Source organism: Capricornis sumatraensis, chromosome 8, assembly GCF_032405125.1.
Source record: "Capricornis sumatraensis isolate serow.1 chromosome 8, serow.2, whole genome shotgun sequence".
NCBI classification, from domain to species: Eukaryota; Metazoa; Chordata; class Mammalia; order Artiodactyla; family Bovidae; genus Capricornis; species Capricornis sumatraensis.
The window spans coordinates 11,639,310-11,664,441 of record NC_091076.1 but is presented as its reverse complement, the minus strand read 5'-3'; the positions used below and the strand labels follow the sequence as shown (position 1 = coordinate 11,664,441).

Below are 25,132 nucleotides of genomic sequence, written 5' to 3'. Positions count from 1 at the left end.
GCATACTAAACATGCTGACTCATTGGAAAAAAACCCTGATATTAAGAAAGATTGAAGGGAGGAGGAGAAGCGGAAGATAGAGGATGAAATGGTTGGATGGCATCACCAAGTTGATGAACATGAGCTTCAGCAAGCTACAGGTGTTGGTGATGGATAGAGAAGCCTAAAAGGGAAAGGGAAGTCGCTCAGTCATGTCCAACTCTTCGCGACCCCACAGACACCAGGCTCCTCCGTCCATGGGATTTTCTAGGCAAGAGTACTGGAGTGGGTTGCCGTTTCCTTCTCCAGAGAACTTCCCGACCTAAGTATCGAACTCAGGTCTCCCACATTGTAGACAGACGCTTTCCGTCTGAGCCACCACTTGATCTTAGTCAAAAGGCCAAGAAGCTGGCATGCTGCAATCTATGGTATTGCAAAGAGATGGACACAATGGAAGGACTGAACTGAACTGAACAAATTGAGAACAAAAACTAATAAATCTAATTGCATCAAGTTGTTGACTAGCTACCTATAACAACACATTACTTACGTGGCTTTAAAATTCAGACTTATGACTCTACATTCAGAGTGGAATATCTTCTAAGGAAAAACAAAAAATACATCCCATCAAAAACAAAACCAAAGAAAACCAAAAGGGAAAAAGGAAAGAAATCTGAAACTATATTCAACAACTTCAGTTCAGTTCAGTTACTCAGTCGTGTCCAATTCTTTATGAGCCCATCAACGGCAGCACACAAGGCCTCCCTGTCTGCCACCAGCTACCAGAGTCCACACATACTCATGTCCATTGAGTTGGTGATGCCATCCAACCATATCATCCTCTGTCATCCCCTTCTCCTCCTGCCCTGCATCTTTCCCAACATCAGGGTCTTTTCAAACGAGTCAGCTCTTCACATCAGGTGACCAAAGTATTGGGGTTTCAGCTTCAGCATCAGTCCTTCCAGTGAACATTCAGGACTGATTTCCTTTAGGATGGATTGGTTGCATCTCTTTGCAGTCCAAGGGATGCTCAAGAGTCTTCTCCAACACCACAGTTCAAAAGCATCAATTCTTCAGGGCTCAGCTTTCTTTATATCCTAACTCTCACAACCATACATGACCACTGGAAAAACCATAGCCTTGACTACATGGATGTTTGTTGACATAGTAATGTCTCTGCTTTTCAATATGCTTTCTAGGTTGGTCACAACTTGCCTTCCAAGGTGTAAGTGCACTTTAATCTCATGGCTGCAATCAACATCTGCAGTGATTTTTGAGCCCAGAAAAATGAAGTCAACCACTGTCTCCACTGTTTCCCCATTTATTGGCCATAAAGTGATGGGAATGGATGCCATGATCTTAGTTTTAGAAATGCTGAGCTTAAGCCAACTTTTTCACTCTCCTCTTTCACCTTTATCAAGAGGTTCTTTAGTTCTTCTTCACTTTCTGCCATAAGGGTGGTGTCATCTGCATATCTGAGGTTATAGAAATTTCTCCTGGCAATCTTGATTCCAGCCTGTGCTTCCTCCAGCACAGTGTTTTCATGATGTATGCAGCATATAAGTTAAATAAGCAGGGTGAAAATATACATCCATGACATACCCCTTCCTATTTGGAACCAGTCTGTTGTTCCATGTCCAGTTCTAGCTGTTGATTCCTGATATGCATACAGGTTTCTCAAGAGGGAGGTCCGTTGGTCTGGTATTCCCATCTCTTTCAGAATTTTCCACATTTTATTGTGATCCACACAGACAAAGGCTTTGGCATAGTCACTAAAGCAGAAGAAGGTGATTTTCTGGAATTCTCTTGCTGTTTTGATAATCCATCAGATGTTGCCAATATGATCTCTGGTTCCTCTGACTTTTCTAAAACCAGCTTGAGCATCTGGAAGTTCACAGTTCATGTACTGCTGAAGCCTGGCTTGGATAATTTTAAGCATTACTTTACTAGCGTGTGAGATGAGTGCAATTGTGCTGTAGTTTGAGCATTCTTTGGCACTGCCTTTCTTTGGGATTGGAATGAAAACTGACCTTTTCCAGTCCTGTGGCCATTGCTGGGTTTTCCAAATTTGCTGGCATATTGAGTACAGCACCTTCACAGCATTATCTTTCAGGATTTGAAATAGCTCAACTGGAATTCCATCACCTCCACTAGCTTTGTTCGTAGTGATGCTTCCTATGGCCCATTTGACTTCATATTCCAGGATGTCTGGCTCTAGGTGAGTGATCACACCATCATGATTATCTGGGTCATGAAGATCTTTTTTGTACAGTTCTTCTGTGTATGCTTGCCACTTCTTCTTAATATCTTCTGCTTCTATTAGGTCCATACCATTTCTGTCCTTTATTGAGCTCATCTTTGCATGGAATATTCCCTTGGTATCTCTAATTTTCCTGAAGAGATCTCTAGTCTTTCCCATTCTGTTATTTTCCTCCATTTCTTTGCATTGATCACTGAGAAAGGCTTTCTTATCTCCCCTTGCTATTCTTTGGAACTCTGCATTAAAATCGGTATATCTTTGCTTTTCTGCTTTGCTTTTTTCTTCCCTTCTTTTCCCAGCTATCTGTAAGGCCTCCTCAGACAGCCATTTTGCTCTTTTGCCTTTCTTTTTCTGAGGATGGTCTTGATTCCTGCCTCCTGTACAATGTCATGAACCTCTGTCCATAGTTCATCAGGCACTCTGTCTATTAGATCTAGTCCCTTAAATCTATTTCTCACTTCCACTGTATAGTCCTGAGGGATTTGATTTAGGTCATACCTGAATGGTCTAGTGCTTTGCTCCACTTTCTTCACTTTCAGTCTGAATTTGCCAATAATGTGTTCATGTTCTGAGCCACCCTCAGCTCCCAGTCTTGTTTTTGCTGACTGTATAGAGCTTCTCCATCTTCGGCAACAAAGAATATAATCAACCTGATTTTCGTGTCGACCATCTGGTGATGTCCATGTGTAGAGTCTTCTCTTGGGTTGTTGGAAGACGGTGTTTGCTATGACCAGTGCATTCTCTTGGCAGAACTCTATTAGCCTTTGTCCTGCTTCATTCTGTACTCCAAGGCCAAATTTGCGTGTTATTCCTGGTGTTTCTTGACTCCTGCTTTTGCATTCCAGTCCCCTATTTAAAAAATGACATCTTTTTCGCGTGTTAGTTCTAGAAGGTCTTTAAGGTCTTCATAGAACTGTTCAACTTCAGCTTCTTCAGCATTACTGATCAGGGCATAGACTTGGATTACCATGATAATGAATGGTTTGCCTTGGAAACGAACAGAGATCATACTGTCACTTTTTAGATAGCATTCAAGTACTGCATTTCAGACTCTTTTGTTGACTATGATGTCTACTCCATTTCTTCTAAGGGATTCCTGCCCACAGTAGTAGATATAACGGTCATCTGAGTTAAATTCACCGATTCCAGTCCATTTTAGTTCTTAGATTCCTTTAATGTCTATGTTCATTCTTGTCATCTCCTGTTTGACCACTTCCAATTTGCCTTGATTCATGGACCTAACAATCCAGGTTCCTATGAAATATTGCTCTCTTATCTTGCTTCAATCACCAGTCCCACCCTCAACTGGGTGTTGTCTTTGCTTTGGCTCCATCCCTTCATTCTTTCTGGAGTTATTTCTCCACCAGTCTCCAGTAGCATATTGGGCACCTACCGACCTGGGGAGTTCATCTTTCAGTGTTCTATCTTTTTGCCTTATCAAACTGTTCATTGGGTTCTCAAGGCAAGAATATTGAAGTGATTTGCCATTCCCTTCTCCAGTGGACCACATTCACTCCACCATGACCCATCCATCTTGGGTGGCCCCCACAGGGCATGGCTTAGTTTCATTGAGTTAGACAAGGCTATGATCCGTGTGACAGATTGGATTGTTGTCTGTGATTGTGGTTTCAGTCTGTCTGCCCTCTGATGCCCTCTCTCAGTGCCTACCCTCTTACTTGGGTTTCTCTTACCTTGGACATGGGGTATGTCTTCACAGCTGCTCCTACAAAGTGTAGCCACTGCTCCATACCTTGGAAGTAGGGTAGCTCCTCTCGGCTGCTGCCCCTGATTTGGACATGGGGTAGTTCCTCTTCACCGAGCTTCTGCACTGCCATGGCAGCTGCCATGCATTTGCACCACCATCGTAGCTGAGGAGAGCAATATTTCAACAACTTATTGTTCCTCATATTGTTTCTGTTATTGTGACTTAGTCATTTGTATGTTAACAAGTAAAAGCTAGACAATAATAAAAACTAATGTTCTGAAGTAAGACTTTTTCAGTGGCTAGAAAAAGAGGTTCACTCATAACATAAAGAAGTTTAATTCAAACCATGCTGTCTTAAATTTGAACTGAAAGCATAAGTTTGTACCAACTAATTATACTCCTTTTTAATTTTTAAGGAAAATGTGTACTTGCTACACTGACCACTGTAAAGCCTAGAAGCAATGACAACTTGATAACAGTGACTATTCTGAGGTCTAACATCTAGCTTCTAAATACATTTCCTATCAGACAATGCATGGTTTCTTAAAGAGATGGCTGATTTCAGGACTGGGTAAAGAAATGCACAGAATAATCTTGGGAATCTTGAAGGACGAGAAAGCTGAGGGACATCAAAGACCAAGGGGGCCTGGACAGAAAGTTTAGGTCTCCAAATGAAAAGGCCAAACATCTACCAGTTTGTTGGGCAGAATGATGTTTCTGCTTCTCAACACACTGTTTATGTTTTCATAGCTTTCCTGCCAAGAAGCAAACACCTTCTGATTTCATGGATGCAGACACCCTCCATAGTGGTTTTAGAGGCTAAGATGAAGAAATCTGACACTGCTTCCACCTTTTCTCCTTCTATTTGCCATGAAGGATGGGGCTGGATCCCATGATCTTAGTTTTTTACTATTAAATTTTAAGCTGTCCAAATGTGTTTAAATGTTAATAAGCAATTTAATTTGTCAGTGTGATAGATTGCCAGGACACCAACTCACCATTCTGAGCACTGAGAAAGGAAAATAATCACCAATATTTATGCTATTTTTGTTTCTGTTAAGCATAGGTATGTAACTACAATCCGTTCCAGGAAAACAAGCTAGACTGTCCCTTCTGGGGGTGATGAGAGAGTGATGGAGAGCAGCAATAATACAGATGGAGCCTCACTCACTGGCCTGCAGCTCACCTCCCGCTGTGGAGGTCTGGTTCCTAATAGACCAAGGACTGGTACTGGTCCCGACCCCCTGTGCTGGTATTGTGGACTCCTGCTGTAAACCCAATAGTGGGACATTCTGTAAGACAAACCACCCTGCTTCTGCCCAGTTTCTGAACAAACAAATGGCATTAAAATTGGGAGAGGAACAGTTATTTTGTCTTAAAAGAGAAAAACCAAGTGCATCATATGAGTACATTCTTTCAATAAATTGTGAAAAGACATCTGCTTTTTTAGAATCAGGGAAATTTGCACATGGACTGGATATAAAATATTCACTTTATTGGGAAAAAAGAGCATTTTTTCATATCCTATCATTCTACGAAAAATACTCATTATATACATTTAGTGGAATGTTTTATTTTCCCAAAATACATCAGGAAAAATGAATAAGGGGTAAAAGAGAGTATGAAATGATGGTCTGTCTTGAATTAAAAAGAGATACCTGCTACACGATGCATAGCTGCTATGGATGAATTGTGTCCATCCTTGACTCCCAATGCGATGGTATTAGGAAGTAGGGCCTTTGGGAGGTACCTAGGTTGACATGGGGTTTTGATGGTGGTCCCTCATGATGGGAATAGCCTCTCCCTCTTTTTCTCTCTTATTCTCCCTCTTCTTCCTTCCCTTCAGCCACCACATGTGAAAACATAGCAAGAAGAGAAAGACTGATGCAAGTTAAGAATATCTTCACCGGGAACTCAATTGGCCATCACCTTGATGTTGCATAGTCTGCAGTCTATGACAACCTGTGGGACTAAGAGGTTAGTTTTGTAGTTACTGATGCTGAATGATGAAATGTAGGGTTCATGACACTCTTCTTTCTTATATTTGTTATGTTTGAAATTGTTTTGCAGTGAGAAGTTTATAAAGCGTCTCTGTCTTAGTGATACCCTGAGGAGCCCAAGATAGCAGATTCAGGCAGGTTCCCAATGAATGCATGGTTGGAGGACCACATGCTCCTTACTCCAACTCATCTCTTATCATCTGAAAACTGTCCCCCACACCTGACACCCTTAACGTCCCCCGCTCCACCATCTGCCTCTCCTCCATTCCTCTGCTAAGCTGAGTCATCCAGCAGGAGATGTTGATGATTCAGGACAGGGCCTGTAAATAGAAGGAATGCAGATATTTTTAGAAAGAATGAACTGGGCAGACCCATCTTGGTTTTCCCTTCTTTAGTGTCATCTGCAGGTGAGGGATTGGGCCTGGGTGGGGGGAGCCACAGGTGGGACTGCATAGATATCTACAAGCGAAGGGAGTAGGAATTAAGAACCCAGTAACCAGGAGGTGGGCAGCTTGCACAGGACCCAGGAGGGAAAGAAGAAGCACTGGGGAAAGAATAGTGCCTACCTGAGGGCCAGACCTTCTTGAGTAGTTCGGTTAAACTTGGAGGTCACGTCCTTCCTGCTGGAATTCCTGCTCCAGAGGTGGAGGGGAGAGAGCTGTCCTCACTCCTAATGACTCACAGGGAGAAGGACAGCCTCCCCCAGAGGCCCTTTGATTCAATTCTAACTGTGGGTATCATCCCAAGCCACAGAGAAAATGGCAGATCATCCAAAAATGACCTACTTTAAATAGTATTTAAAATATCACAAAATTTGTCTAAGAGTCCTGGCATATCTAGTTCCCAGAGTTTTTTAGGACAGATGAGTCGTTAGTCTATTTTGGGTTTCTGCTGAGGAATCTACAAGCTTCCCCACTGGTAATTTCTGACTTATAAATACCTGATCTCATCCCACGGAACCCAAATGATGGTAAGTCCCAGTGGGCAAGGCCTCTAAGGTCCTCCGTGTCACAGCAGCTGTGTGCCAAGTGATCTGCCATTCCTGGTCCCGAGTCCAGAACACATGAACATCAACAGATAAGTTAAAGCCCCCTGCCCACCAGAGGCAGCCTCAGCATACTCAGAAACTTGCACCTCTGATCCACTTGTCCACTGATTGGCATTGAGCCTCAGTCTGGATCAAGTGTTCTGGAGCAAGTCCAGTCTCCCTAATCCAAGAGATGGGAAACTGAACCCTGGGGTGTATGACTCACCTTAAGGCTGCAAGTAAGTTAGTGAAGACTTGGGATCCAGGAACTCTGGTTCCCAGGCTAGGAGACTTCCAAGAAGGGAAAGATGAGAGAAAGTTCAATTGCATCCGTTGCTGGGTAGCTCTAAGATGTCTGTAAGCACCAGAGTGGAAGTTTCCTTCACCTTGAGGATATAGGCTTGAGCTGGGACTGGATAGCTGATGCCATTGATAGTGAAGATATAGAGGACAGAATATTGACCACAAAACTTGAAAAGTAGTGCTGTTAGAGAGAGAGGGACAGAGGTTGGCCGTGGAGATCCTTCTTGTGTGTGGAGATTGGGAGTGAGCCTGGGGCATGACCCTTCACCTTGGAACCCCATGGTGTGGCGCCGATGAGCTTCTGGATGTTATTGACCAGTGTTCCTGGGCCAAGGATTAGTGATGCCCCGGTATTCACAAGGGTCTTGCAGCAGACAGATCAAGCAATAGCCTTTCTTTTCATGGAGATGCTGAGAGACAGTTTGACAAAGCAGACATCAAGGTCACTCTGAGTCTCCCAGAGCTGCGCCTTCCTGACTGTCTTCTAAACAGCCCTTTGTCCTTTGCTCTCAACACAGCACCTTCCTTGAAATTCTTCAATGCAGTACTTGAATACACCAGGCTCATTTGCACCTTGACACAAGCTGGTCTTCCTTTCTAGAGGAGTTCCCTCCCCTTTTACTAGCAAATTTCTTCTCATGGTCCAGATTCCAGCTTAATAGTCATGGTTTCAGGGAAATCTTTCCCTTGGTGTTTATCAGTCTCCTTTCTTGACAGTCTCTACAGACACTTCCTCATGTCTGGCATGTACCAAAGTCGCAAATCACTATGTATGTGTCTCATTACCTGTGCATCTGCCTTCTTAGATGTGAAGGCGAGTTTTATTCTCATTGTCTCCCTAAAGTGCCTGAAATACAGTGGATGCCCAAGGCTTGTCTGTTTAGTGAGTGAATGAAGACTGTGAAAATAATGAATGAGAAACATCCAGAGAGCTGTATCTGGTGGGGAACAAATAATGGGTCAATTGCAGAGTGAAGATGGAGATTCATGAGGGCAGCAGATACTCATAGTGGTGGGAGAGAGGGGCTCCTCTGGGAGAAAGTGTCTCCGAGAACTGCTCCTACAACCAGCTCAGACCCTGAGACCCTGGCCAGGAAATACATGACTAGCCCACAGAATCTCCAAAGGACAGGTCAGCTTTTGTCAGAGGGTATCATACAGAATCCTGTCAGTTATGCCTCTTGTCCTCAGGTCACTCCTGGATCCCACCTTCCTGATTCTCTTTTATAGCCCCTGCCCCACTGTGTGCCCATGAACTTGAGGTGTCTTTTTTATTAGTTGCTTTCACATCGTAAGATTTCAGTAAATCTCTCTACACTGCTCAGTAGTTGCTTTCTTAGGAGACCAGTTCTCCCCATTTGCTCAGAACTTTCCCTGTTTTAAACTGACATTTATCTGTACTGATAACGTCCTTGGTCCCAGGTAGCCCCGGACAGTTGGTCATCTTATACCTCTGTTCAGGCTGGAGAAATTCCCCCTGATCCTCTGTTCACCACACTGTAGAGTCCTCTAATCATGCTCCACACCTCACAGGGCAGTGGGTGCAATCGTCTCCCAGTTGCACAGACCTCTCCGGACCCTTTTAGGACCCTTGTCAGAGCCCTGGTCAGAAGGTCTGGGGATTATGAACCCATTGGTTTTTTGCATATCTATCTCCTTGTGTGTTTGTTTGTATATGTGTTTGTATGTGTGTTTCTATGTGTCTCTGTGAGTGCTTGTGTGTCTGTGACTAGCTATGCATGTTTATATGTGTCTCTGTGTATGTTTATATGTGTCTGCTTGTGTGTTTCCATGTGTTATGTGTCTGTGTCTTTGTGGGTGGTGTATATGTCTGTGTAGCTGTTTGTCTGAGAATGTATTTGTGTGTGTCTGTCTGTGTCCATGTACAGTAGCAGGAGCATCACTTAGGCTGATCCTCAGAAGGAGAGGCTTACCAGTCCATGTGTATACTCCAGTCACTGCAAATTAATGGTACCCAGTTGAGTGTTCCCTGGTAGTAGGATTTATCCACCCCACCAAATATCACCACACTGCCTTTCGCCCTGCATGTGTAAAGAGAAGAGATGGGGGCTTCCTTGGAGGACAGTTACAAGAGCACTGTCTGAGAAATGTGCTTGTCCACCCATCAAGGCCCTACTAAGGCCCCCATATACAGTTGCAGAAATTGAGGCTAGGAGAGATTGTGATCCAGACTGAGGTCGGTTACTGACTAATGAGTGGCACAGAGGAGGTTAGAAGCTGACCCTTTCATTTGACATGTATTTACTCTTTGCATATCTCTCAGGCTGGCATTGGCATTCTTGAAGACAAAATAAGCCCTTTTTCTAATCTAAAAACAGTAAGCACTGTGTTAGATTCTGATGGCCTTACATGGAATACGGGTTCAGTAACTTTTTGCTGCTGTGGTTCTTGCATCTGTGGAAACTGAATTCTTCTGCCTGGTTATTCACAATTGCTTTGCAGTTGGTTCTACCTTCTGATCAGAGATGGTTCACTCTTCATCTGTGACTAGTTAACTGCCTTAGTTCAGAAGGAATGGCTGCTGCTGCTGCTGCTGCTGCTGCTGCTGCTAAGTCGATTCAGTCATGTTTGTTTTTGTGCAAACCCATAGACAGCTGCTCACCAGCTCCACTGTCCCTGGGATTCTCCAGGCAGGAACACTGGAGCGGGTTGCAATTTCCTTTTCCAATTCAGGAAAGTGAAAAGTGAATGTGAAGTCTCTCAGTCGTGTCCAACTCTTAGCAACCCCATGGACTGCAGCCTACCAGGCCTCTCCGTCCTTGGATTTTTCCAGGCACAAGTACTGTCGTCATTGCCTTCTGCTCAGAAGGAACAATCTCCCTCAAACTAATGACACATCTTTGACACAGAAATGGATGTTTACCTGCCACCTGGTAATTTCTGAGCCCAGTCACCAAGACAAGAGTTGAGGACGATAGTGCCTTCTCCTCTGCATGGGGCCCCTTTTGCCCAGTGTTTCTGCCTCCTGCAGGAGCTCCTGCCCCAACATGCCACGCAGCATCTCCAGATAAGCCCCAGTGCTAAGCTAGAGCACCAGGAGGCTCTGTGGAGCACCATCCTTCCCAAACACTCACATCCATGATGTTCCTCAGGGGGTGAATAATTTTATTTGAGCCATGAGAAGAAATCTGAGACAGTCTGTAAGCACGTTCCTTCAGGAAATTGTTCAGCATGTTTTTATCACTGAAGGTATTTCTTGTGGTCTTCACTTTCTTTAGAGGTATTCTTTCACCGAATATTTTGCAAAGAAAACAAAGAGATGCTCCAATTACCTGTCAGTGTTAAGGGATAACTGTCATTGTAATGGCACTGTGTATTTTCTAATCATTTTTATGAGTCACCTTATTATAAGAATTTTATGCATATTCCATGGCAAAGACATAGGTTTAAATAAAGAGTCTGTTGTATAATGATGGGTAAGCCATATGACCATGTAGGGTGTCAGTCTCCCCTTCGGGTAAAATGGTGGAATGTAACAATTCAAACCCTCCAAATAAAATATCTTGGGGATAAGTGAAGTGATGGAGAAGGTGCCTGATAAATAGGAAGTCTCAATAATGACAGCCATTAGCATTGTTGTTGCCACCCCACTGTATCCTTCTCATAGAAGCTCAGGGAAGGAGGTAAAAGGGGATTCCTCTCCTCTTTTACAAGGGAGAAATTCGAAATATAAGAGGCTTGAGACTTGGCTGTGATCACACTGCCTGTCAGATATAAAAGAGTGTATAAGTAGCTCTCCCAATCTTTCTCCAAGTGGAAAGAGAAGAGAGAGTTGAAAGAGGAATCCAGGAGACAGGGAACAAGTTCAGGAAATGTAGAAAATGAAAAGAAAAGTTAAAAGAAAACACCACAGAGAGAAATCCACTCACAGAGACTTCCAAAGGGATGGAGAGATAAATGATAGTGATACAGAGATGCATAGACATATACACACTGAAGTAGAGAGGGAACAAAGAAGACACATTAAATAAAAGGTGGAAAAGGGCTATTCAACAGGACCACACCTACATCAACACTGACTGTGCACTGAACAATTGCAAGGAATTCCAATTTCAATAGGCCATGACATGACTGAACCCCAAGAGTTGTGCAACTATGCAAATCTACATCAAGAATCTTGGGTCCCACGGTTCATATAGCAAGGTAAGGGTGGAACTCTAAGATTGTCAGGGAAATATTCCATTCTGTTCTAAACCTGATGAGTAGAAGAATAATCAGATGAAAAGAAAAATCACAGAAAGTAAGATGATGTGGCTTACAGTCTCCATACTTGAATGACTCTGCAATTTGAGAAGGCTACCAGCCTAAGGTGCACAAGGCACTTCATGTTTCTATCCTGGCTCCAAGGACTCAGGGAATTTCAGGTTCTTAGCATATAGTGGTGACTGGGAGCCCCTAGTTATATATGCCCTGACATGCCCTAGTTTAGCCCTTTAGGACAATAATAGGTCTGAAAAAAACACAAAGTTCTCGATAAAATCTTTACCTTCATCAGTGTCCTTGGCGAGTGGACTTTAAAGCTTCACAGAATACAGAGAACTGAACTGTAATCTGTTCCTTGAAGCTTGGCTGGAAAATCAAATTGATCTGCATGGATTCTAAGAAGATGGAGAACCTTGCCAACGTGGAGGAAAAAACCCTCTAAGAACATCATAATAATGGATATTAAGGGCCATGCTCAACATTCGTGGTGTCATAGACACTTCGTGAGATATGCATTGCTGTCTTCATTGGAGAAGAGATTGCTAGGAAGATAAGTTGTCAAAAGGCAAAATGAATACTTCAGGGACAGCCCAGGGACATACAACTGGCTTTAGGTAGTGGGTCTGATGGCAGACATCAGGGGCACCTATCGTGCCAGGCTGCATCAAAGATTTAGGGCAGAGCAGTACTTCAATTGTATGCTTTCAGTATTGGTAGAAATGTCATATGCATCCACAAGCTATTTTATATCATCCAACAAACATTCAAGGAAGAACTGTGTGCTAGGTTCTGGGTTAAAGGCTTCAAAGTCAAAGTTGATCAAGACAAAAGTAGCCTTTATCTTAAGACAGCTAGCAGTCTAGTTCTCACAAAGTCATGGCCCCCGGAGGCAAGAGATATGATACTAGGACTAGGTGGCCATGTTGAACCCTGGGCCACACAGGCCTTACCACTGGGAGCAGCCTTTCCTCCACTTCACCCATGCTGGGAAGCAGGCCAGTTGGCCATGTTTTCAAGAGAATCGGAAGTTTGGATATTTCTGTACAATCTACCAATTTTAATGTTAGCAACTAATTTTTTTTTGCCCCAAAAGAACAGTGAGAACGAAATCTCCACAGCGATGTGCTGCCATCTGCCTTCAGTCTCCGCAGGTTTTTATTTCTTGCCTACAGTTGGGAGTGCAGTGGGGAAAGAGAGGAATTTAATTCATGTTGGTTGATGTAAAAAGAGATTGAGTGCATACTGAACATGTGTGTTTCCTTTCTATGTATAAAGAAAGATCATCAAGAACATACAAACCCTCAAAATTTAACTGCTGAAGATAAATGGATATATTTCTGATATAATTTCCCCATAGGGTCTATGCTATGAAAATTTTTGTCTGCTAAGCCAAACATACAAAAAAATAATTTTGAGATGTCTTTCCAATCAAAGAAGAAGAAGAAAAAAAAAAAGAACAGTGGCACCAAAAGGAAAGACAATCATGTTTAATGACTCATCCAGGACTCCCAGGGCCTATTCCTGCATGAGGTCTATCCATGCCTGTCCCTTGAATACATCAGGAGCCTCTCTTGTTCCCAGATGTGTTTAGATGGGGCACTGTGACTTAATTCTCATTTTTGTATGTTGTTTAAATTCAGTTCTGGTGGTTAAATCCCAACGGGGGAAATATGACATCACTGACAAATGACACACACATATGCCCTTTGAAATATGGTGTTGGAGAAGACTCTTGAGAGTCCCTTGGACTGCAAGGAGATCAAACCAGTCCATCCTAAAAAAAAAATCAGTCCTGAATATTCACTGGAAGGATTGATGCTGAAGCTGAAGCTCCGATTATTTGCCCACCTGATGGGAAGAACTGACTCATTGGAAAAGACCCTGATATTAGGAAAGAGTCAAGGCAGGAAGAGAAGGGAAAGACAGGATGAGACAGTCGGATGGCATCACCAAGTCGATGGACATGAGCTTGAGTAAGGTTTGGAAGTTGGTGATGGATAGGGAAAACTGGCATCGTGCAGTCCATGGCGTTGCAAACAGATGGACATGACTGAAAGGACTGAAGTGAAGTGAACAAATTGAGAACAAAGAGAATGCTGCTGCTGCTGCTGCTGCTAAGTCGCTTCAGTCTTGTCTGACTCTGTGCAACCCCATAGATGGCAGCCTACCAGGCTCCTCCATCCCTGGGATTTTCCAGGCAAGAACTCTGGAGTGGGTTGCCATTTCCTTCTCCAATGCATGAAAGTGAAAAGTCAAAGTGAAGTCACTCAGTCGTGTCTGACTCTGTGCGACCACATGGACTGCAGCTTACCAGGCTCCTCCACCCATGGGATTTTCCAGGCAAGAGTACTGGAGTGGGGTGCCATTGCCTTCTCTGGAAAAAAGAGACTGGTAAATCTAATTGCATCAAGTTAGTGGCTAGCTGCCCATAACAACACATTAAAATTCAGAATTATGACTATATTCAGAGTGGAATATCTTCTAGGGAAAAACAAAAATACAGCCCATCCATAAAAAAAAATTAAAAAAAAAACAAAGAAAATCAAAAGAAAAACAGGAAAGAAATCTGCAATCATATTCAACAACTTATTGTCCCTTATAACTTCTGTTACTGTGACAGAATCATATGCATGTTAACAGATAAAAGCAAGACAATAATTAAAACTAATGTTCTAAAGTAAGCCTTTCAGTGGCTACAAAAAGAAGTTCACACATGACAAAGAACTTTAATTCAAACCCTGCTGTCTTAAATCTTGAACTGAAAGCATAAGTTTGTACCAACTAATTATATTCATTTTTATTTTATTTTTTAAAGAAAATGTGTACTTTCTACTCTCACCAATGTAAAGCCTACAGCAATGACAATTTGATAACAGTGACTATTCTGATATCTAACATGTAGCTTCTAAATACATTTCCCATCAGACGATGCATGGATTCTTAAAGAAATGGCTGATTTCAGGACTGGGTAAAGAAATGCACAAAATAATCTCGGGAATCATGAAGGACCAGAAAGCTAAGACACTTCAAAGCCCAATGAGGCCTGGACAGAAATTTTATGAATCCAAATGAAAAGTCCAAACATCTACCAGTTTGTTGGGCAAAATGATGTTTCTGCTTCTCAACACACTGTTTATGTTTCTCACAGCTTTCCTGCCAAGAGGCAAACGTCCTGTGATTTCATGGCTGCAGTCACTATCCACAGTGGTCTTAGAGGCTGAGATGAAGAAATCTGTCACTGCTTCCACCTTTTCTCCTATTTGCCATGAAGGATGGGGCTGGAACCCATGATCTTAGTTTTTTAAGATTTTACTTTAAGCTGGCTGAATGTGTCCAAATGTTAGTAGGCAACATCTAATTTGTCACTGTGATAGATTGCTAGGGCACCAACTCACCATTCTGAGCATTGAGAAAGGAAAATAATCATCAATGTTTATGCTATTTTTGTTTATATTATGCATATTTTATGTAACTACAAACAGTTCCAGGAAAACAAGCTAGACTATCCCTTCTGGAGATGATGAGAGAGTGATGGGGAGCAGCTATAATATAGATGAAGCCTCACTCACTGGCCTGCAGCTCACCTCCTGCTGTGGAGGTCTGGTTCCTAATAGACCAAGGACTGGTACTGGTTCTGACCCACTGTGCCCGTTTTGTGGACTCCTACTCTAAACCCAACAGTGGGACATTTTGTAAGACAAACCACCCTGCTTGCGTCAGTTTCTGGATAAATTTATTTAGTCTTAAAGTAGAATAACCAAGTGCAACATATGACACATTCTTTTAATAAACTATGAAAACTGCTTTTTGAAAATCAGGGAAATTTGTACATGGACTGGATGTTACATGTTAATTTTATTGGGAACAAAAGAGCATTTTTTTCACATTCTATCATTTTACCCCAAATACTCATTATGTATATTTTGTGAAATGTTCATCTCATCCCTAAAACCCTTCAGGAAAAAATGAACAAGGGGTAAAAGAGAGAATGAAATGAGGGTCTGTCTCTATTTAAAAACAGATCTGCATGGCTTCTGTGGATTGAATTGTGTCCACCCTTGACTCCCAATGTGATGGTATTAGGAAGTAGGACCTTTGGGAGGTACGCAAGATGACATGGGGTTTTGATGGTGATCCCTCATGATGGGAGGGAGCCTCTCCCTCTTTTTCTCTCTTATTCTCTCTCTTCCTCCATCCCTTCCCCACCACAAATGAGAACATAGCAAGAAGAGAAAGACCTGATGCAAGTCAAGAATGTCTTCAATGGGAACTCAATTGTCCACTACTTTGGTGTTACATAATCTCTGGTCTATGACAACCTGTGGGACTAAGAGGTTAGTTTTGTAGTTATTGATGCCGAATGATGAAATACAGGGTTCATGACCCTCTTCTTTCTTATATTTCTTATGTTTGAAATCATTTTGTAGTGAGAAGTTATAAAATGAAGTTTCTGTTTTAGTGATACCCTGAGGGGCCCAAGATAGCAGATTCAGGGAGGTCCCTGATGAGTGAGTGGTTGGAGAGCCACACGCTCCTTACCCCAACTCTTCTCTTGTCATCTGAAAACCATCCCCCTCATACCTGACAACCTTACATCCAACCCTATCTGTATCTCCACTCCCATGCTAAGCTACTGAGTCATCTAGTTGGAGATCTTGATGATTCAAGACAGGGTCTGGAAGGAGAAGGAATGCAGACATTTTTAGAAAGAAAGATCTGGGCAGACCCCTCCTTGGTTTTCCCTTCTTTAGTGCCATCTGCGGGTGAGGGATAGGGCCTGGGTAGAGAGGAAGCCACAAGTGAGACTGCATGTATATTTGCAAGAGAAGGGAGGAGAAATTCACAACCCAATAACCAGGAGGTGGGCAGCTTGCACAGGACCCAGGAGGGAAGGAAGAAGCACTGGGGAAAGAATAGTGCCTACCTGAGTCCCAGACCTACCTGAGTCTTCTTATTAAACTTGGAGGTCGCCTCCTTCCTGCTTTAATTTCTGCTCCAGATGTGGAAGGGGTAGAGCTGTACTCACTGCTAATGAGTCACGGGGAGAGGGACAGCCTCCCCCTGGGAAGGATTTGATTCCACTCTAACTCTGGGTATTATCCCAAGCCAGAGAGCAAATGGCAGGTCATCCAAAAGATGACCTACTTTAAATAGTATTTTAAATACTACACAATTTGTCTAAGAGTCCTGGCATATCTTGTTCCCAGTGTTTTTAGGAGAGATGACTCCTTAGTCTAATTTGAGTTCTGCTGAGGATTCTACAAGCTTCTCCATTGATAACTTCTGACTTATAACTACCTGATCTCATCCCATAGAACCCAAATGATGGTAGGTTCCAGGGGGCAAGGCCTCTAAGGTCCTCGGTGTCACAGCATCTCTGTGCCAAGTGGTTTACCACTCCCAGTCCTGAGCCCAGGACACATGAACATCACCAGACAGTTACAGCCCTCTGCCCACCAGAGGCAGCCTCAGAATCCTCATCAACACCCACCTCTGAGCCACGTGTCCACTGATTAGCACTGAGCTTCAGTCTGGAAAAAGTGTTCTGGAGCTAGTCCAGTCTCCCTCATCTAAGAGATGGGAAACTGAACCTTCGGGTGTATGATTCACCTTAAGGCTGCAGGTAAGTTAGTGGAGACTTGGGACCCAGGAACTCTGGTTCCCAGGCTAGGAGACTTCAAGGAAGAGAAAGATGAGAGAAAGCTCAATTGCATCCACTGCTGTGTAGCTCTCAGATGTCTGCAAGCACCAGAGTGGAAGTTCCTTTCCCTTTGCCCCTCAAGTCTGGTTCTGCTTTTATCAACAGACCTGCCTCCATGTAGCAGCAGGAAAGCAATATTCAGGGCTGTTTTTCTGGGTTCCAGGCACAGTGGGGGAGCCCCAGCTGTAGTGATCCCAGTAGGCAGTCCTGCAGGTGGTGACTGACTCACTCCCAACTCAGAATCTCTAGAGTTCCCGCTCCTCATTCACACAACACAGACCCTGAATGACTGGATAACATGTACCTGCATTCAAGCGAGAAGCATTCCTTTCTCAGCCTTCCGGTAACTTAGGTATGTGTCTTATGTTTCCTCAGGGAACCCCTGGTAAAAAAGGCATGGATCTGAGTCTAGCCTGCATGAAACATATCTGTTCCCTCTTTGATGCTCAAAATAGACTATGGAGATTCAAAGGCCTTGAAAGGGTTACAATCACAGTTATGTTTTTTCAGAACTTTATGAAAATGGTTGGAGAAAAAGGACAGAAACACAGGACAAGGCTGGACATCTCTGGGTCCCAGCTGATTGTGAGTTGAGTTCCAGCCACCAGGCTTCACAGTCAGGTGCTGATGTTATTCACAAGCCACCTTTGAAGAAGGAATAGAGGAAAGGGTTTTGGGGCAAAGAGCAGTGTGTTCAAAGAGCCATGGGAATCACCCAGGGCAAGATGAAACAAGAGTCATTACTTGTTTCTTTGCTCTGTCATTTACTTGGTGTTCCTACTCCTGAGAACAAGTATATGGAGATAGTCAGAGGCATTGGTGGTACACCTTGCACCTGATGCTCCTGGGGATAACCAGTTTGTGGACACTTCCCTGAGTCCAGAGCATAATCAGCCTCATGATAGCCCCAGGTTCTCCCTTCTTGTGTAGGCTGACATGGCTCATTGCTGCTAACTCACAACTGAAGCATGGGATGAGGTCATGGTGGTTGACCTGTAGGCCAAGTTCCAACATGGAAGGAAGGTTGGTAGTAGAAGGGTAGCCATGTATTAAGCTTGGTTACCTTGGTTCTTAGCAGTGTATACTTCCCACATCTACAATATTTCTCTCCCAGGTTTTGCTTGGCTAGGTCCTTCTCAACTTTTACCATTATCTCAAATGAGTTTCTCTCAGGCTTGCTTTCCCTGGCCACTCCACTCTCACATGCACAGACCCTGATCCAAAAATTGCCTATAGACACTTCCCTCCATCAAAAAAATAATTATAGTTACGAAAGGGGAAAGGTGGGAGAGGGATAAATTGAGAGTTTGAGATTAATATCTGTATACTAGTTTGTTTAATAAATAATCAACAAAAACCTATTGTACAGCAAAGGAATTCTGCTTAATAGTCTGTAATAACCTGTATGGGGGAAAAAAAAAACTTAAGAAAGAATGGATACATGTGTATGTATAAGGGAATCAATTTTCCATATAACCAATATTAATACAATACTGTAAATTAAGTATACTCCTATATAAATTAAACTCTGAAGTTTGAAAAATGCATATGTCGAGAGACTCATAGAGTTCTTTAGACTCGCAGGATTCCAGATATGATGCTGGAGATGGCAGCGTGGGTGCAGAAATTGAGACATTATCTGAGGTTGCATTTTCCTGAGCTCTGGTGTATTTTTGCTTCTAGTATCACCTTTGATTTGTCTTTGGAGGATCTAATACAAAGGCTCTGAGACACCAGTTCAGTGTAGTTGAAGGATGAGAGGGAGGTGCTAGTGGGAGAGTGAAATCCCAGCTCCCTAGTCTTGGGTTGGGGCACGTTTGAGACACAACTTATGTCCCAAGTTCCCTATGAAAACAGGCTGTAGCTTTCCTCTCCAAGACTTGCATGATATCAGACCCAGATTGATTCATCCTTTTTCATGTGTGAGCTTCCCCTTAGACTTCACGATTTCTTGATGAAAATATTTTTAATATAAATTTATTTACTTCAATTGGAGGCTAGTTACTTTACAATATGCTAGTGGTTTTGCCATACATTGACATGAATCTGACACAGGTGTACACCTGTTCCCCATCCTTAACCCCCCTTCCCACCCACCTCCCCATCATATCCCTCTCAGTCATCCCAGTGCATTGTCCCCAAGCACCCCGCCTCATTGATCAAACATGGACTGGTGATCCATTTCACTTATGATAATATACATGTTTCAATGCCTTTCTCCAAAATCCTCCCACCCTCACTCTCTTCCACAGAGTCCAAAAGACTGTTCTATACATCTGTGTCTCTTTTGCTGTCTTGCATATAGGGTTATCATTACCATCTTTCTAAATTCCATATATATGTGTTAGTATACTGTATTGGTGTTTTACTTTCTGGCTTACTTCACGCTGTATAATAGGCTGCAGTTTCGCCCACCTCATTAGAACTGATTCAAATGCATTCTTTTTAATGGCTGAGTAATACTCCATTGTGTATATGTACAACAGGTTTTTCATCCATGTGTTTGATGATGGACATATAGATTGCTTCTATGTCCTGGATATTGTAAAAAGGACTGTTATGAACATTGGGATACATGTGTCTCTTTCAATTCTGGTTTCTTATGCCCAGCAGTGGGATTGTTGGGTCATATGGCAGTTCTATTTCCAGTTTTTTAAGGAATCTCCATGCTGTTCTCCAGAGTGGCTGTACTAGTGTGCATTCCCACCAACAACGTAAGAGGGTTCCCTTTTCTCCACATCCTCTCCAGCATTTATTGTTTGCAGACTTTTGGATAGCAGCCATTCTGACTGGCATGAAATGGTACTTCATTGTGTTTTTGATTTGCATTTCCCGGATAATGAGTGATCTTGACCAACTTTTCATGTATTTGTTAGCCATCTGTATGTCTTCTTTGGAGAAGTATCTATTTAGTTCTTTGGCCCATTTTTTGTTTGGGTCATTTAATTTTTCTGGAATTGAGCTGAAGGAGTTGCTTGTATATTTTTGAGATTAATTCTTTGTCCGTTGCTTCATTTGCAATTATTTTCTCCCATTCTGAAGGCTGTGTTTTCACCTTGCTTATAGTTTCCTTAATTGTGCCAAAGCTTTTAAGTTTAATTAGGTGCAATTTGTTGATTTTTGCTTTTATTTCTAATACTCTGGGAGTTGGGTCACAGAGGATCCTGCTGTGATTTATGTCACAGAGTGTTTTGCCTATATTTTCCTCTAGGAGTTTTATAGTTTCTGGTCTCATGTTTAGATATTTAATCCATTTTGAGTATATTTTTGTGTATGCCATTACAGTGCGTTTTAGTCTCAGTCTTTTAAAAGTGGTTGACCTGTTTTCCCAGCAACACTTGTTAAAGAGTTGTCTTTTCTCCATTGTATATTCTTGCCTCCTTTGTCAAAGATAAGGTGTCCATAGATCCATGGATTTATCTCTGGGTTTTCTATTTTGTTTCACTGATCTATATTTCTGTCTTTGTTTCAGTACCATGCTCTCTTCATGACTGTAGCTTTGTAGTAGAGCCTGAAATCAGGCAGGATGATTCCTCCAGTTCCACACTTCTTTCTCAAGATTACTTTGACTTTTCAAGGTTTTTTGTATTTCCATACACATTCAGAAATTATTTGTTCTAGTTCCGTGAAAAATACCATTGGTAGCCTGATAGGGATTGCATTCAATCTATAGATTCCTTTGGGTAATATACTCAGTTCAACTATACTGATTCTTCTTATCCATGAACATGGTATATTTCTCCATCTATTAGTGTCCTCTTTGATTTCTTTCACCAGTGATTTATAGTTTTTTATATATAAGTCTTTTGTTTCTTTAGGTAGATATATTCCTATGTATTTTATTCTTTTCATTGCAATGGTGAATGGAATTGTTTTCTTAATTTCTTTTCTATTTTCTCATTATTAGTGTATAGGAATGAAAGGGATTTATCCACGTTGATTTTATATCCTGCAACTTTACTATATGCATTGATTAGCTCTAGTAATTTTCTGGTGGAGTCTTTAGGGTTTTCTTTGTAGAGGATCATGTCATCTGCAAACAGTGAGAGTTTTCCTTCTTTTCCAGTCTGGATTGTTTTCTTTCTTTTTTCTGCTCTGTTTGCTGTGGCCAATACTTCAAAAACTATGTTTAACAGTAATGATGACAGGGGGCACCCTTGTCTTATTCCTGACTTTAGGGGAAATGCTTTCATTGTTTCACCATTGAGGATAATGTTCGCTGTGGGTTTGTCATATATAGCTTTTGTTATGTTGAAGTATGTTCCTTCTATTCCTGCTTATTAGAAGGCTTTATCATAACTGGATGTTGAATTTTGTCAAAGGCTTTCTCTGCATCTATTGAGATTATCATATGGTTCTTATCTTTCAATTTGTTAATGTGGTGTATTATTATGTTGATTGATTTGCAGATAGAGAAGAATCCTTGCATCCCTGGGTTAAAGCCCACTTGGTCATGATGTATGATCTTTTTAATATGTTGTTGGATTCTGTTTGCTAGAATTTTGTTAAGGATTTTTGCATCTATGATTATCAGTGATATTGGCCTATATATGGCATCTTTGTTTGATTTTGGTATTAGGGTGATGGTGGCCTCATTGAATGAGTTTGGTAGTTTGTCTTCATCTGCAATTTTCTGAAATAGTTTGAGTAGGATAGGTGTTAGCTCTTCCCTAAATTTTTCATAGAATTCAGCTGTGAAGCCATCTGGTCCTGGGCTTTTGTTTGCTGGAAGATCTGATTACAGTTTCAATTTCTGTGCTTGTAATGGGTCTGTTAAAATTTTCTATTTCTTCCTGGTTCAGTTTTGGAAAGTTATTTTTTGAAGAATTTGTCCATTTCTTCCAAGTTGTCCATTTTATTGGCATATAGTTGCTGAGAGTAGTCTTTTATGATCCTTTGTATTTCCGTGTTGTCTGTTGTGATCTCTCCATTTTCATTTCTAATTTTGTTGATTTGATTCTTCTCTCTTTGTTTCTTTATGACAAACTAATGGTTTGTCAATTTTATTTATCCTCTCAAAGAACAGGTTTTGGCTTTGTTGATTTTTCTTATGGTCTCCTTTGTTTCTTTTGCATTTATTAATGTCCTACTTTTTAAGTTTTCTTTCTTTCTACTAACTCTGGGGTGCTTCATTTCTTCCTTTTCCAGTGGCTTTAGGTGTAGAGTTAGGTTATTTATTTGACTTTTCTCTTGTTTCTTGAGGTAAGGCTGTATTTATATGAACTTTCCCCTTAACACTGCTTTTACAGTGTTCCATAGTTTTCGGGTTTTCACTTTTATTTGTTTCTAGGCATATTTTAATTTCCTTTTTTATTTCTTCTGTGGATTGTTGGTTATTCAGCAGCGTGCTGTTCAGCCTCCATATGTTGGAATTTTTAATAGTTTTTCTCCTGTAATTGACTCTAATCTTACTGCATTGTGACCAGAAAAGATGTTTGGAATTATTTCAATTATTTTGAATTTGCCAAGGCTAAATTTATGGCCCAGGATGTGATCTATTCCAGAGAAGGTTCTATGTGCACTTGCAAAAATGGTGAAATTCATTGTTTTGTGGGTGAAATGTCCTATACATATCAATTAGGTCTAATTGGGCTATTGTATCATTTAAAGTTTGTGTTCCCTTGTTATTTTTGTTTAGTTGATCTATCCATAATTGTGAGTGGGATATTAAAGTCTCCCACAATTCTTGTGTTATTGTTAATTTCCCCATAATAAAAAATAAATAAATAAAATTTGGATAAGAAAACTGTGGTACATGCACACAATGTCACGAACTTCCATCCATAGTTCATCAGGCACTCTGTCTATCAGATTTCTCCCTTAAATCTATTTCTGACTTCCACTGTATAGTCCTCAAATTGTGTTTTTTGTTCCATACCGACAGGGAGTGGTGGTCATCTGGCACTATTGCTTACGCAGAAGCAAGCAATATTCAGGCTTCAATTGAAGAAAGTAAGGAAAACCACTAGACCATTAAGCTATGACTGAAATCAAATCCCTTATGATTATACAGTGGAGATGAAAAATAGATTCAAGGGATTAGGTCTGGTAGCCTGAAGAACTATGGATGGAGTGTAATGTTGTATGGGAAGTGGTGGCGAAAACCATCCCCAAGAAAAACAAATGTGAGAATGCAAAGCGCTTGCCTGAGGAGGCCTTGAAAACAGCTGAGAAAAGAAGAGAAGCGAACAGCAAACAAGAAAGGGAAAGATATACTCAATGAAATGCAGACTTCCAGAGAATAGCAAGGAGAAATAAGAAAGTCTTCATAAGTGAAAAGTGTAAGAATTAGAGGAAAATAACAAATTGTAAAGAGTATATATCTCTTCCAGAAAATTGGAGATACCATAGGAATACTTCATGCAAGATGGGCACAGTAAAGGACAGAAAAGTCAAAGACCTAACAGAAGCAGATGAGATTAAGAAGAGGTAGCAAGAATGCATAGAAAAACTATACAAAAACGATCATAATGACCTGGATATAGATGATTTTGGGGTCACTTATGTAAAGCCAGATATACTAGAGCACAACATCAAGTGTATCTTAGGTAGTATCACTACAAGCAAAGCTAGCGGAGGTGATGGAATTCCAGCTGAGCTGTTTAAAACATCCTAAAGAATGAGGCTGTAACAGTGTTGCATTCAATGTGGCAGCAAATTTGGAAAATGCAGCAGTGGCCACCATGCTGGAAAAGGTCAGTTTTCATTCCAATCCAAAAGAAAGGTAATTCCCAAGAATGTTCAACCTATCATGCAATTGTGCTCATCTCACTTGCTAACAAGGTAATGCTCAAAATCCTTCAAGCTAAACTTCACAATACATGAAGTGAGAACTTCCAGATGTACAAACTGGTTTGAGGAACCAGAGATAAAATTGCCAACATCCAGTGGATCATAGAGAAACCAAGTGGATTCCAGGCAAACATCTGCATCTGCTTCACTGACTATGCTAAAGCCTTTCACTGTGTGGACCACAACAAACTGAGGAAAATTCTTAAGAGAATAGGAGTAGCAGATCACCTTACCTGTCTCCTGAAAGTCTGTATGGAGGTCAAAAAGTGGCAGGTAGAATCAGACATAGAACAAATAAAAGATTTAAAATTGGGAAAGGAACATGACAAGGTATACATTGTCACTCTGATCATTGAACTTGTATGTAGGAAAGATCATTCGATATGCTGGACTGCATAAATCCCAAGATGGAATCAAAACTGCTGGGAGAAATATCAACATCCACAGATATGAAGATGACCCCACCCTAATAGCAGAAAGCAAACAACTAAAGACCAATTGATAAGGAGAGGAGATGAATAAAGCTTACTTAAAACTCAACATTCAAAAAAATATTGACCAAAAGATACTCAACATTCATGACATCCAGTCCCACCACTTCATGACATATAGATGAGGGAGAAGTGGAAACAGTGGCAGATTTTATTTTCTTGGGCTCCAGAATCACTATGGACCTTGACTGCAGCCACAAAATTAAAAGACACTTGCTCCTTGGAAGGAAGAAAGGCTATGAAAAACCTGTACAGTGTATTAAAAAGCAGAGACTCACTTTGCTACAGAGGTCTGCAGTGTCACAGCTATGGTTTTCCAGTAATCATGTACAGATGTGCGATCTGGACCATAAGAATGGGTGAATGCCAAAGAACTGAGCTTTTGAACTTTGGTGCTTGAGAAGATTCTTGAGAGTCCCTTATACAACAAGGAGATCAACCCAGTCAATCTGAAAGGAAATCAACCTCTGACCACTGCTGTCTTAGCTGAGGCATCTACTGAGGGTTTCCAGGTGTAAAGAATGGATGTTTCCATTGCAAAATTGCCTGACCATGGCAGCTCCAATCAAATAGTTTGTAGCTCCGCCCATGGAGGAAGCTCAGAAAGGCAGAAGGCTCTGTGTACCCTGGGTCCCCCAATACATGCGTTT

At 41.6% G+C, this 25,132-nt stretch overlaps 1 protein-coding gene across 1 annotated transcript; it reads right to left on the bottom strand.

The window, feature by feature from the left end:
• Nucleotides 1-10,315: 10,315 nt before the first annotated feature.
• Nucleotides 10,316-11,622, bottom strand: LOC138083435 (pregnancy-associated glycoprotein 1-like). Its single transcript, XM_068977319.1, has 2 exons — nt 11,566-11,622; nt 10,316-10,567 (listed from the first exon to the last, which is right to left on the bottom strand). The coding sequence occupies exons 1-2, from the start codon at nt 11,620-11,622 to the stop codon at nt 10,316-10,318; spliced, it is 309 nt and encodes a 102-aa protein (XP_068833420.1).
• Between the last annotated feature and the right edge of the window lie 13,510 nt (nt 11,623-25,132).

Excerpts from the sequence above, each read along its gene's own strand:
- LOC138083435 (XM_068977319.1), bottom strand. The coding sequence starts at position 11,622 with ATGAAGTGCCTTGTGCACCTTAGGCTGGTAGCCTTCTCAAATTGCAGA. Across the intron at positions 10,568-11,565 it reads CAAATTGCAGAGTCATTCAA|GTAATTGGAGCATCTCTTTG; the intron begins GTATGGAGACTG and ends TAACACTGACAG.